This window comes from Electrophorus electricus, chromosome 19 (genome assembly GCF_013358815.1).
Source record: "Electrophorus electricus isolate fEleEle1 chromosome 19, fEleEle1.pri, whole genome shotgun sequence".
Classification (NCBI taxonomy): Eukaryota; Metazoa; Chordata; class Actinopteri; order Gymnotiformes; family Gymnotidae; genus Electrophorus; species Electrophorus electricus.
The window spans coordinates 12,721,471-12,735,642 of NC_049553.1; the positions used below are offsets into that span (position 1 = coordinate 12,721,471).

Consider the following 14,172-nt stretch of genomic DNA (forward strand, 5'->3'; position numbering starts at 1 on the left):
GCTCCTTGGGCTGGTGAATAACTGCCCTAAAGTAGCATGTACTGCTCCTTGGGCTGGTGAATAACTGCCCTAAAGTAGCATGTTTTACTCCTGGGTCTGGTGCCTAGCTGCCCTATAGTAGCATGTACTGTTCCTTGGGCTGGTGAATAACTGCCCTAAAGGAGCATGTACTGCTCCTTGGGCTGGTGAATAACTGCCCTAAAGGAGCATGTTCTACTCCTTGGGCTGGTGCCTAGCTGCCCTAAAGGAGCATGCAGGGATGACAGACAAACACAATGCTGGTTATCTTTATTCTTATTAAGGTATCTTTAAAACTGGTTTGAACATTCACGAGTCAGAGAGATGCCATGGAGACAACGGACGCAAGAGGAGAAGCTGAGGAACTAGGACAGAGACAGAGATCTGGAAGCATTAGAGACAGAGTGAACAGTTTTACATTTACTGCATCTGCCAGTGATTCGTATCTAGAGTGATTTCTAGAGCTTTGTAGTCTCTATAAAATACATATTCTCATGTGACAATAGATAATTCAGTGTTAATACTATCAGGCTAAAGTTCTGGCTAGTGTGGAAAAGAAGACAGTAAATGTTTGTGTTTTTTAATTGCATATTTAAGTACTTAGTGACTCAGTGAAGAAGATGTTTCAGCTATGTTTCAGCCAGAGGAAGTTCATTCCACTATCTGGCTGCCCGGACAGTGAAGAGTCTTGATGCAGGTCTTCTATGTGTCTTGAGAAATGATGGTTCAAGTTGAGCAGTACTAGAGTCTCGAAGTCAGTGTGGTGAGAGCAGGGTTTGATTAGTTCTTCTAGGTATGTGGGAGCTGGTCTAGTCATAGCTTTGAAGGTGAGCATCAGTGCTTTAAATCTGATCCAAGATGCTACACAGAGGCACTGGAGAGAATGCAGCAGGGAATTGACAGGGGAGAACTTGTGGAGGTTGAAGACATGCCGTGCAGCAGTTGGGGAAGATTTAGACACTGACAATGACTAAGAGCGTTGTTCTGTTTTTAGGCTATGATGATCTATTACTTCCTGATATTTGTGCTTTTTGATCATTGCACCAACAGAACAGGCAACAGAGAGTCAATGACCACTTAACATTGAGAAAAAAGTCAGCTTCTGACAGAGCTCTGGCAACAGTGCAGCATGGCTGGTGTTCAATCTATCAAAGTTCTCCCATGTTATTTTACTCCACTGCAATGTTCCCTCCTTACAGTAGCTGCTTGCGTTTAAGCATTTAAAATCCCAGTGCTTACCTACAAAGCCAAAAATGGACCAGCTCCTCTCTGCACGATGGCAATGGTCAAAACCCAATCGGCTCATCTTGAAACACCATCCTTTAAGTGTCATGGAAGACAAGCACCAAGCATCCTGGCTTGCAGATGGTGGAATGAACTTCCACTGGCTGTCCAAACAGCAGAGTCCTTCATCGTCTTCAAAGGCAGACTGAACACTTATCTATTTATGCAGTATTTAAATGACCACTAATCCTGCACTTACTGAAATATATTACTTCACTATATTTCAGTCTTGAAATACCCTGAATTGAACTACTGTTCTTCTACCCAGCCATCAATGCTTATTGTTGTTTGGTATTGCACTTATAATAATAATAGTAATTATTTCTAAGTAGCCATCAGCATTGACTCGTGTATCTAGCAGATGATACGATGACAGTAAAATGTGAAGTGACTCATTTGTTTATGTGTTGTATTCATTAGCTCACTCTGATGAAAAAGAGAGTCAGTATGCTGTAAATGAGACTTGAACATGTGAATTTTCACACTAAAACATCACACTAAAACATGTCACGGCATGCCCCACAGACTCCTCGACCACGTGCTTGTGTTAGAATTGTCACTTATCTTTGATGTCTGCCCGTGTGCTTCTTTCCCTCTTTTGTAGCCACGCATCCTTATTAAATTTGTCACGTGTTGCACCTGCTCCTTGTTACCCACATCATGAGTGTATGTATTTAAACACTCGTGTTTGCCTTGTACTCTGTTGGTTATTGTTCTGTCTCTGGTCTTTGCTATTAATGCTGTGTAACTGCTGTGTGATTGTTCAGCATACCGCTTTGGGTATATTTGTCCAATTTTATGTTTTCTTGTGGTATTAAGTGAAGGGAGGAAATAGTGTTTTCAGGAACATTCTCAATGTAATATAAAATACATAAATCCCACATAATTTAATTCAAATCTAATTAAATACTACATAGATAACTGTCTATAAAGATCTAATTTTAGTTTAATATTTTAATCACCTTTAATTAACAGTCAATGCAATGCACTGTGGGTACAGCCAAAAAAAAGTTATACTGTAGTTATTGGGCAACTTGCATGTTGCTGCTTTGCATCACTGCATGCTACTATGTTTAAGAAAATTAATTCCCAAATTCAGCCAGACAGTGGTGCACTAAAACTATTTACGGAGGTTATAACATTGGTTCACAGTGCACATGTTTGCACTGTCTAGTAAATGACACCTGGACAGGAGGGAGCTCCGCCCCTGGATCAGACGGGTTTACCAGAACAGAGAAAGAGAGAGGAAGTGAGCAAGGACAAGCCATAGGTAGTAAAGGAGGCTAGTCTGGTTTCACACTGTATATGACATGAACCTACACTTTTATAGCACCATATAAAAGTACCCAAAGCAACTTTTACACCAAGTCAACACACCGGTGAGAAGCAGAAGCCAATTACACACAGTGTACTCTCAACCAGAGTCCAGAAACCACAGCCCTGGGGGGACTGAATCAGGCACAGGAAGAGGAGAGAGGACAACAGCCAGGACCAAACACCATCTGAGCATACAGGCATACAGTCATACACACACACACACACACACACACACACACACACACACACACACACACACACAATAGCTGTATGTAACTAATCAAGATCTTCAGTAGCCTCTGTAGAGAAATGTCTGTAATAAATTCTACTACGTAGTACACCTCCAGGACCAGTACTGGACACCCCTGGTTTAAGAGTTCCTATACAATATAATTGTTATAGAATAGTCATTATGGTTATGTAATGGTTATTATGTAAATACATGTTTTAAGAACTCATTTAATAAAGAGATATAAAAATGTTTTGATCCTTTAAAGCAGTGGTTGAAAAACTCATCATTAAAAGGCCAGAGTAGTTACAGGTTATATATCATCTAAGAGGGTGTGACCTTTGTATATATGACTTCCACAGTGACACACTGTGAGCTTGTGTAAAGCTTTGTGGTTGACTAGTGCACTGTGTATTGCTCAGTGTGCACAAAGAGCCCTCAGATCAGTCTGAATGGTTGATCATCCCTGCAGTAGCATTAGAGCAAACAAAGACATCAGCATGTAGAGGATCAGCCTGCCACATTGCAGTTTGGAGAGCTGCATCGATGAACCACTTCCTTCTCTGCAGCTCTTACCACTTCTGGACTTTGAACATGCATGAACAAAAAGGTCAAATCATCCAAACTGGAACAGCAGAAATGCATTTTTACACAGAAGTATAACAATGTATAAAGGGTCTCCTTATCTTTCACAGCAGGTCAGGTCAATTATCTGTGTGATGTAAAGACAGCAACTAAGGCTGACCAGAGAGGGCTGAGCAGTCTGCATTATAAAACTCAATAAAATAACACTAATCCACTAGAAAAGCTGTAAAGAAAGCAAACATATTCTCCTAAGATATTTGTCTAGATGAAATCCAGTGTGCTGCGAAAACTCTGTTATTGCACACACCTCGAGACACCACCTATAAAAGTATTGCAGTATACGTTTGCTTCACAACAGATTGCACGCATGTTGCTGACATTTATTTATGCTTGTTCATCCTCTACTTCAAATACTTTTAGATTAAGAGATATCAGACCACGGTAAATGACACTCATTGAGTGAGGAAGTGTTTTTTTTTTCACTTTTCTCCCTCATCTCTTACAAACTGCAGCAGGGACCTTCATCAACAGAACAGTGATAAAGGCACAGAGAGCCTTTTTATGAATGTCGTATTATACTCTGGAGCATTGCTTCTTCTTGAGGTTTCAAACCTAAATATACTGCATGATGTGAATGTCTTAATGAGTTACATTGAAGTTCTTAATAAGCCAACATCTTAATCAATGCATTTCAAACTTTGAAACAATTAATTAAATGATTTATTAGCATTAATAATGTTAGAAATTAACAAATGGACAACAGTTGCTATTCTAACTTTTAACAATGTTATTAGTTCAGAGAGGTTTACTTGTCGTACTTTTTTGTTGGATTGAGATGTAATTTCTGCTGGTCTGTGGTGCAACACACAATAACAGTACAGCAGTACAAAAGACTACATACATGTGAATGTACTACACAACATTGACCAACAAGTACAGAAACAGCAGGATATCAAATCTATACAGGAGCAGGATGGAGGCGAGTATCTGTAGTAGCAGGATGGGGGTGAGTGTCTGTAGTAGCAGGATGGGGAGAGTGTCTGTAGTAGCAGGATGGGGGTCAGTGTCTGTAGTAGCAGGATGGGGAGAGTGTCTGTAGTAGCAGGATGGGGGTGAGTGTCTGTAGTAGCAGGATGGGGAGAGTGTTTGTAGTAGCAGGATGGGGGTGAGTGTCTGTAGTAGCAGGATGGGGGTGCGTGTCTGTAGTAGCAGGATGGGGAGAGTATCTGTAGTAGCAGGATGGGGGTGAGTGTCTGTACTGTCTCTAACTACAGTGCCTCTAATGGCATAACAGTCCACAAGATAAAGTGCAGGTGTAAAACAGGGGTCATGTTCACTTAGCGCTGGGTGATGGGCTGAGTTTTGAGGGTCCAGGTGAATGTAAGAGGTAACAGCGGGTTCAGTAGTCTGACTGCATCTGGGCAGAAGCTGCTGTGGAGTTTAGCAGTGGTGGCATGGACACCTCTGCTGTAAGACAAGAGGGTGGAGAGACTGTGGGTGGGGTGGGAGAGATCGTCCACAGTGATGGAGGGTGGAGAGACTGTGGGTGGGGTGGGAGAGATCGTCCACAGTGCTGGAGGGTGGAGAGACTGTGGGTGGGGTGGGAGAGATCGTCCACAGTGATGGAGGGTGGAGAGACTGTGGGTGGGGTGGGAGAGATCGTCCACAGTGCTGGAGGGTGGAGAGACTGTGGGTGGGGTGGGAGAGATCGTCCACAGTGCTGGAGGGTGGAGAGACTGTGGGTGGGGTGGGAGAGATCGTCCACAGTGATGGAGGGTGGAGAGACTGTGGGTGGGGTGGGAGAGATCGTCCACAGTGCTGGAGGGTGGAGAGACTGTGGGTGGGGTGGGAGAGATCGTCCACAGTGATGAAGGGTGGAGAGACTGTGGGTGGGGTGGGAGAGATCATCCACAGTGATTGAGGGTGGAGAGACTGTGGGTGGGGTGGGAGAGATCGTCCACAGTGATGGAGGGTGGAGAGACTGTGGGGGGGGGTGGGTGTAGGTGTCTCGGTGCTATTACCCTGCCGACTGCTACCGGCATCCGGCAGCACTGAGCATGTGTACTTGTGTTTATGTTGTTCTTGTGTTTATTGTCATATGTCACCTCAGGTGGTGTGTGTTGGTCATTAGCAGCTACACCATCATGATGTTCATTATTTAAACCTGCTTTTGTTTCTATGACCTTGTCAGTCATTGAATGTTATGTTGGCATATTTTACACTTTTATATTAGATTTCATTTTTCTTCCTTTCATTAAACATTTCAGCTGGAGACCTGCACCTCTGCTTCCTCCTTTGTTATCTGCATGTTCTTGGTCCGTGACAGCAGGATTAGGTTACGCACCGCTAGTTCTTCCCCGTACATAATATACTCATTTGTATCAAAGATAAAACACAATCAATACATAATCCATATTTTTGACTATTTTATTTGTACGATTGCATGATTATCAAACAAGACTTTTGTTTGACACAATAACAGATTCTGACTAATGTGAACACAGTGAAAGTCTGCTTTAATTCATTCCAAATATTGCACTACACTGCACCTTAATTTACAATAAAACTTTTGCCATTCTGATGTCACTTTTCCATTACATTATTAAAATGTATTTCAGTGTCTTAATAGGTAGATAGGTAATAATTATGAGTAGGATATGTCCAAAAACATGATGAATACATAATCCATATTTTGACAATTTTATTAGTGCAATTATTTATCATACAAAACTTTAGTTTGACAATTATAGATTCTGGCTAATGAGTACAAAGTGTTTTTGTCCAGACAACATTCACACAGCACACTAAAGTAAATGCTTTATAATATAGGTCTTCAACACGTTTACAATTCCTAATTATTCTGGATCAGACATTTTAGATGGCTTCTGTAAGACCCTTATACTAGTCAATCATGCTGTGAGTTTCACAACTCAAAGTCCGTCTTCCATTTCTAATAAGAACTCCATGTTTCATGGGGCCCTGTATGTGTTAAATGCTGTATAATCTTCAGTGTGCATGATTACCTAAAATGGTCAGTTCTCTCTCCACACCAAAGCTAAACTTTATGTGAGTATCACTTCCCCTTTCAGCCTTACAGTAAATGTGGTCAGAGCAGAACTAAGGAATGTAGGCATTCCTCCAGCTATCTAACTGTTCTAAAAATGTCATTTAAGTACATTTAACATGTACGTTTGCAAAATTGCATGTAATATAAATGTTTTTCATGTTTAAAAATGCTCTGAAGCAGTTAATGCATATTGTTTTTGCACACAAGTTTTTAACTTTGTATCACATATGTATACATGAACATATGTACGTAGGGTCATACAGGTCCTCTCGAAGCAGCATGTAGTAAGCCCTGTGGTTGACCAGGGTAGCATTTACTGCTCTATGTGCTTCAGGAGGCCATAGGAAGTCACAGCAGGAGATGATACAGCGACATCATTCATATGATCACTGCATGTTGAGCACTGATTAAGGGTCATTTTCCAAAGGTTTACTGTGGATGTTCAGCACGACTAGGAGTAAAGCAGGACTGCTAACAGATCAGCATATTGAGGGTAACTGACCCACACAAAACTGCTTTTAAAGAGCGTGGTGTATGCACCAGTTCCTCCTTTACTCTGACCATATTTCACTTTTGCGTTTGCCTGCTGATGATCCAGAGCTGACGTGAGATACTGGAAGACAGACAGGAAGACCACCAGTCTGAAACTCTAACTGCACCATCAGGAGGCCACCAGTTAATCAAGAGTGGACAGAGAAAGTGGAGTCCTTTCCATAGTAGAGTATTTATTCAGAAAACTAACAAATAAATAAAACTTTATTAGCACATTTGTCAGTAGAAAAGCTACGTCGGGAGTAAACATGTTCACCTGGATTAGTGCAGCTTTAATGGACCCAGTCTGTGAAATCCAGTCACTGTGGGTTGTGTAGATATAATTAACAAGAATAGAGAAAGCCCCTAAACCACACATACTTTCAGACAGTACATATGAGAAGGACAGTATCAGTTTTTTCAGTTCATATGGGTGACACTCACTTGTTCTTTTTTGTCTTTCTTCAGAAAATATCTAACGATTAATAACCATCAGACCTACAGAGAGTGAGGAAGTGTGTGTGTGTGTGTGTGTGTGTGTGTGTGTGTGTGTGTGTGTGTGTGTGTGTGTGTGTGTGTGTGTGTGTGTGTATTTTTTTCTTTGGCCCTTTTCCGTAGTGTTGAGTCAACCATTTCTGACAAGCTGCAGCAAGAAACAGTTGTCAACTTTGCTCAAAGAGCAATGAACGTTTTTCATGGATATTGTGTTTCATACTCTGGAATATTGCTGCTTGGGATTATTCAGGGTATGTACATGTATGCGTACAGTTAACACACTTCTGTTTTATTGATTCACATAAAAGTCAACTTCTTTATTCTTAGCCTGGAAAACAAATAGTTACACAAGGTGTTTAAAAACTGTCTACTCAGACACTTGTATTATAAAACATTCAAACTGCCCTAAAAGATGCACTCCAACATTTAGTAAACTGTGTACTACAAATAAATAAATAAATACATACATACATAAATGTTTATTAAAAGTGCAATTTAGTTTGTTTTGAACTGAAATGCATAAAGACCTCTATGACTACACTAGTAGAAGAGGAGTATTGTGCAGAATGATTGACATATTGATGCTGTATCGTCTGTGTTGGTAACTTCCATCTCTGAAGCTCTACAAACCTCAAGAAAATGTGTTTGTGTGGCAGAGAAAACAAAAAAAAAAAAAACAGTAATCACCATTATTAGTGATGACAGCAATTTTCAGTCAACATTTTACTGGTGTCATTCTGCTAATAAAGCTATGAAGTGAGACTGTGAGACTATTCATAGTGTTTGGTTTGATTAATTTCCTTCTTGCTCCAGGTTTGTGTGTTCTGGCTGATGAGAACACAGAGACAGTACGCAGGGCTTCCGGGAGCTCCCTCCTGTTACCACTTGGACTCCAAAAAGAATCTGTGTCATATGCACAGTGGAAATTTAAAGAGCATCAAATTGCTCGCTATAGCAAAAATCAAATCCATATTAGTTTGAATCACCAGTTCATGGGAAGATTAAAGGTGGACAATATTAATGTTACTTTAGAAGTGGAAGCCCTTCAAGTTCAAGACTCTGGAACCTTCTCTATTATTGCAGATGAGACTTCACAGTTTCCAACAAAGTTTATCAGTTTGATAGTCTATGGTGAGTACACCTGTATAAGTTTTATCTGTCATCTCTTGACCTTCAGGCTGCTTTTAAAGCTACAGTTAGTAGCATTTTGGTTTTACTGTATAGATTATTCCCACTTATTTCTGGACTGTTTATTTTTATGACACTATTACATACAAACCATGCAATACAAACAAAATACATATGGCTATGGTTAAGCATGTATGGTTATGGCTAAGCATGTATGGCTATGGTTAAGCATGTATGGTTATGGCTAAGCATGTATGGCTATGGTTAAGTATGTATGGTTATGGCTAAGCATGTATGGTTATGGTTAAGCCATGGCTGTGTGTATTTTTCTATTCTGAACTCGGTCTATGGGTTTTGGAGGCCCTCATGCCCTTAACCCTTATGTCATTCTTCTGGGCTTTAGAAATATTCTGCTCTCATTTATGAAGGTATATTATACTCCTACAGTGGTGCTTAAAGTTTGTGAATCCTTTACAAGTTTCTATATTTCTGCATGTTTTTGCACCTAAAACCTTATCAGATTGTCACAGGGTCAAATGGAGAACCAAATCAAACAAATGAGACAAAAATATTAGACATATTAGACATTTATTTATTGAGAAAAATATTACATATCTTTGAGTGGCCAATTTATATTGTTAAGGATTAGCAGATAAATTTAAGATAAGTTGTCAGTCAATGGGATGACAATAAGGTGCATGTGGGCACCCTATTATTTAAAGAACAGGCATCTAGCAAAGCCTGACCTTCACAACACGTTTCTGTATGTGCATCATGGCATGAACAAAGGACATTTCTGAGGACTTCAGAAGAAGAGTTGTTGATGCTCGTCAGGCTGGAAAAGATTACAAAACCAAAGCTTAAAGAGTTGGTTTCATGTGGACTCCATCAATCCACATACAGACAGACTATGTCCAAATGGAGGAAATTCAAGGAATTTACCCTTCCAGGAGGGGTCAGCCAACAAAGATCACACCAAGAGCAAGTGTGTAATAGTCCATTAGGTCACAAAGGAATCCAAAGTAACTTCTAAGCAAGGTCTTTGAATAAATAATGAAGGAATTCTGAATTGTACAAATTCTAAAACAAAATGTCAGGCCCTCTCTTCGTGAGCTGAAGCTCAGGAGACTCTCAATGGGTCCTGCATGAAGACACCAACCTTAAGCACACAAGTTATTAAGAATGCTTAAAGAAGAATAAAGTTAAGGTTTTGGAATGGCCAAGTCAATGTCCTGACCTTAATCCAATAGAAATATTGTGGAATGTGCTAACAAGCCGATGTGCAGGACTAATCAACAATTGCCAGAAACATTAAACTTTCATTTATTGCTGCACAAGGGGGTCACACTAGATACTGAAAGCAAAGGTTTACATACGTTTGCTACTCACAAATATGTAATATTGTTTACTTTTCCTCAATAAATAAATGACAGACTAATATTTTTGTCTCGTTTGTTTGATTTGGTCGTTGTAGGACTTGAGTGACAATATGATGAGGTTTTAGGGTCAAAGTCATGCAGAAATCTAGAAACTTTTAAGTGGTTCACAAACTTTCAAGCATCACTGTATATTTTACAAACTCCTAATATGTCCTATCACACAAAAACACTTCATTGAATTATCTCTTCATATGCAGCCCGGATTGAAAACATTACTATTCAGAGTAACCAGACCTGGCTGGATTCTATAAAGGCCTGTGATGTTCATCTTTGGTGCCAAACTTCTGAAGATCCAAGTGCGTCTTACACATGGAGAGGGTATCAGAATGGAAGTGGAGCTTTTCTGCACTTCACTTTCTCACCTGAAGATGGCAACATTATCCTGAGCTGCACTGCGGCCAACAATTTGAGCAATCAGACTGCCAGCAAACCACTTAAATGCAAAGAGCAGCCAACAACAGGTAAGCTGTGCCTGTTGCTGTTTTGCTTACTGAAATAAACTAGAGAATGTACTACTACTGCTGCTACTGCTCTCTCTGGTTTTTATTGTCAGCTCTAAACCCATTCTCAGCCCTCAGACTGCTCAGTAGTCTCTTGGCAGCCTCTCCATATCTGCTAGTGTCCATCATTCTAGGTGTTAAATGCTACAGAGCTCAAGGTAAAAATTCTCTATACAAAGAATGTATTACTTTAAATAAAATGATGATAGTAAAATGTGAAGTGACTCATTTGTTTGTGTTGTGTTTTTCAGCTCACTCTGATGAAAAGGAGAGTCAGTATGCTGTAAATGAGACTTGAACATGTCAATTTTCACATTAAAACATGTCACGGTGTGCCCCACAGACTCCTCACCTACGTGGTTGTGTTAGAGTTGTCACTTGTCTGTGATGTTTGCCCATGTGATTCTTTCCCTCATTTGTAGCCACATGTCCTTATTAAATGTGTCATGTGTTGCACGTGCCCCTTGTTATCCATATGTCATTTTCGTTTTATTTTGAACAAATGTCTTTCTGTGTGCACGGCTTGCCTCTGCATCTCATCTCTCTGGGACAGGCTCTCCCTTTTCACCCGCTGTTACTGCGGGAACGCTGTCCTGCATGTCCCCCGAGCCCAGGGTCTCCCAGTGCAGCCGGCATTATAGAGGACACGCCATCCAGTGTGCTCTGTGCTACGGCAAGCGCAACCACCTGCATGTTTTCCAGGACCGTGGACACTCATCCAGCACCTGGCCCATCACCGCCTGGGGTGACGTCTTCCCTGGTGCGGACAGATATGCTGCTGCCTGACGCCACCATGGACCACCAGAACCGTCAGTAGCCGAAGTGCGCCTGGCTCCCAGGACACCACTTAGCCCGGTCTGCTTCATCCCCCGAACTACTACTGGACCCTGCCCTTCGCCCCATCAGCGCCGCCTGCTTGGCCTTTCACCCTGGTCCTGGTGTCACTCCTGGTCCGTGTTCCTGTCTCTCCCTTTTTGTCTCTGCCTCTCCTTGTCTCTGTGCTCATCCCTGTTACCATCTTTGTGCCTTTGGTTCTCCCTCTCGTCCAGTTTCCTGCCTGTGTAGTGATGGATCCCCACATCCGTTCCATTCTGGCACCTCAGCCTCGAACCAAGGACCGTACCATGCTGTCTTCAGGGAAGATGCAGGCCCCAACCTCCCCTCTACCCCCAGCCATGGACCTTTTGCTGTGGATGCTGGCCTGCATCTGACCAACTGGTCATTGTTCTGACTCTGGTCTTTGCTATTCGTGTTGTGTTACTGCTGTGCTACTTTTGACCCTACTGCCTTGTACATTAATTAAACACTTATTGGTTTAATTTCCAATTACCTGGTCCATAGAGTTGCTACCTTTCCACTACAGCATCATGAAGGTCTTCAATTCATTGCCTTAATTAAACATTGACAAACAATTATACTGTACTAAGCTTAAACATGCATTATGCTTTGAATTACACAGTGTGGGCTTGAGTGTCTTCAGTTTTGTTTAGGGTCACTTAAAAACTGGAGTGTGTAATATGTGAAATATGGCATCAATGATAAATATTAACACCATACATTACAATCCTGCCCTTATGTCTTTATGTATGAAACATAGAATTCAACTTCATTAATGCTTATTGAGGCTACATGCTGACTGCCTTGGGAACACTGATTATAGAAATACTGCAAAGTTTGGCTGCACTTGAGTCTCTCAACATTACCAGACATCAGACATTATCCAGACCTCTAATGTTACAACTCCTTTATTCTTGAGCACGGCTTCCTCAACATGCATGCAGGGATGATTCAAACAGTGAGTTATTCACCACAGAGCAGTAATCTAGCACTGCTGTGATCATATCTGCTTTACATGCATAATATTGAAAATTGTCTTGAACTGATAAAGCAACAGCATCTCAAGAGAAGCCTTTTCCTCTCTGTACATTGCTAACACTAGCTAGTGAACTACAAGCAAAATATCTGGAACAGAGTAATATCTTTCTATAAGATTTAATAGAAATGAAGCATTCCTTGTATATTAAAACAAATAGTACCTTAGTAACCCTGTACATTAAAAGCAGAAAATAATTAGACCTACCATAACTCATACTCAGCCTGTTGTCTGAGCTAGAGCTTATACATGTTTTGCACTTCTAGCTATCCGCATTGATCCCCATGTTTCAACAGTATTCTAGTTCACTGGTATCTTGGACTCTAACCTACGGGACTGGCTAGGATACACTCTATGAGTAAATGGCAAAGCACGTATGTTGCTCTGGATAAGAGTGTCTGCTAAATTTTGTAAATTAAAACATAAATGTAAAAGTAAAGGTACCCCATGTACATTTTTGATTAAGTTAAAGTACGTAATATTAAAAGGGAAACTTGTCACGGAACGCTCGCCTCCCGCGAGTCACGCGGTTTGGCCCGCCGCGTGCAGTAGGAGTTCGTAGCCACACCTGTATTGTGTTAGTCGTTGTGGGCAGTGTTGTCGGTTATTGTTGGCGTAACGTGTTAATTTAAGATGTATTCTTGTTTATCGTGTCTGTTTAACGTTAACCGTTTCATGTTCCTTGTTTGTAATACGTGTGAGGGCCGTTGTGCTTGTATGGTAATAAATGTTCGTCCACGTCACTGGAGCCTGTAGGTCCTGCCTCTCGCCCTTGGGTACTCGGGCCACACGCGTTACAAAACTCTGAGTGTAGCATAAATAGGGATGGGAGAAAATCAATTCATTAGCATCAATCATTGAGGCCCCAACATCCATTTATATATTTTTGAATTCTAAACATTTTGATTTTAAAAAAAAATTTTAATTCTTATTTTTAAAAATGACTTTTGAACGCTCCTTTTTCTGTGCATTTTAATTGAAAAGTGTTTTCAGGAGTAGTTTTTAATGTGACTGCCCAAGTGCCGCAGGACGTACAGACTTCCGTGCCGCGGACAAACGTTTATTAACATAAAACGAAAACAACCATGGCACTCACACATAACATAAACGATGATCTCGGATACGAATACGTTTAACATACAATACAAGAGGTGAACATGAATATAAATACGGTTATCATAGACAATGTGAACAACGACAATGACCGACAACCTACACACTTTGACAGGGGTTTAAACACACAGACAAAACACTAACCGGGTGCAGGTGTGGTTACCAACACACAGACAAGAGCCGCCCATGGACCAAACCACGTGACTCACGAGAGGCAAGCGTTCCATGCCATTTTATGCATGTAATCTTTTAACAGTGTCCAATATTATGTTTTATTATGGTATCAAGTGAAGGGAGGAAATAGTGTTTTCAGGAACATTCTCAAATTAATATAAAAATACATAAATCCCACATAATTAAGTTAATATCTGCTAATTAAATACTACAGGCAGCTGTCCCTAACGATTTTGCACCTCAGTCGTATCTGAAGATAATAGCGATCATGACTCTTAGTTTGCTAGCTAGCCACAGCTGTGGTTTAATTTGACATTGAAGTCGCGAAGGATGAAGTCGTTGTAACAACTGACCCGAGTGCCGAAGGGCGTGGAGCAGGATGCACAGACTCTCTCGACACGGACAAACATTTGTTAACA

General features: G+C 40.9%; 1 protein-coding gene across 3 annotated transcripts; it reads left to right on the forward strand.

Moving 5' to 3' along the window:
* Positions 1–7,661: 7,661 nt before the first annotated feature.
* LOC113569434 (CD48 antigen-like) lies at positions 7,662–12,117 on the forward strand. 3 transcript variants are annotated; one of them, XR_004775278.1, is made up of 6 exons: positions 7,662–7,777; positions 8,340–8,657; positions 10,291–10,554; positions 10,647–10,751; positions 10,845–11,543; positions 11,643–12,117. XR_004775278.1 is itself a non-coding variant. In XM_035519879.1 (5 exons), the coding sequence occupies exons 1-5, from the start codon at positions 7,714–7,716 to the stop codon at positions 10,889–10,891; spliced, it is 798 nt and encodes a 265-aa protein (XP_035375772.1). In that variant the 5' UTR covers positions 7,662–7,713; the 3' UTR covers positions 10,892–12,117. The 3 variants fall into 3 exon arrangements, 2 of the variants coding, with proteins under 2 accessions (XP_035375772.1, XP_035375773.1); XM_035519879.1 differs by having other exon boundaries at positions 10,845–12,117; XM_035519880.1 differs by having other exon boundaries at positions 10,665–10,751; positions 10,845–12,117.
* Positions 12,118–14,172: the final 2,055 nt, after the last annotated feature.

Excerpts from the sequence above, each read along its gene's own strand:
- LOC113569434 (XM_035519879.1), top strand. The coding sequence starts at position 7,714 with ATGAACGTTTTTCATGGATATTGTGTTTCATACTCTGGAATATTGCTG. Across the intron at positions 7,778-8,339 it reads GCTGCTTGGGATTATTCAGG|GTTTGTGTGTTCTGGCTGAT; the intron begins GTATGTACATGT and ends TTCTTGCTCCAG. Across the intron at positions 10,555-10,646 it reads CAAAGAGCAGCCAACAACAG|CTCTAAACCCATTCTCAGCC; the intron begins GTAAGCTGTGCC and ends TTTTATTGTCAG.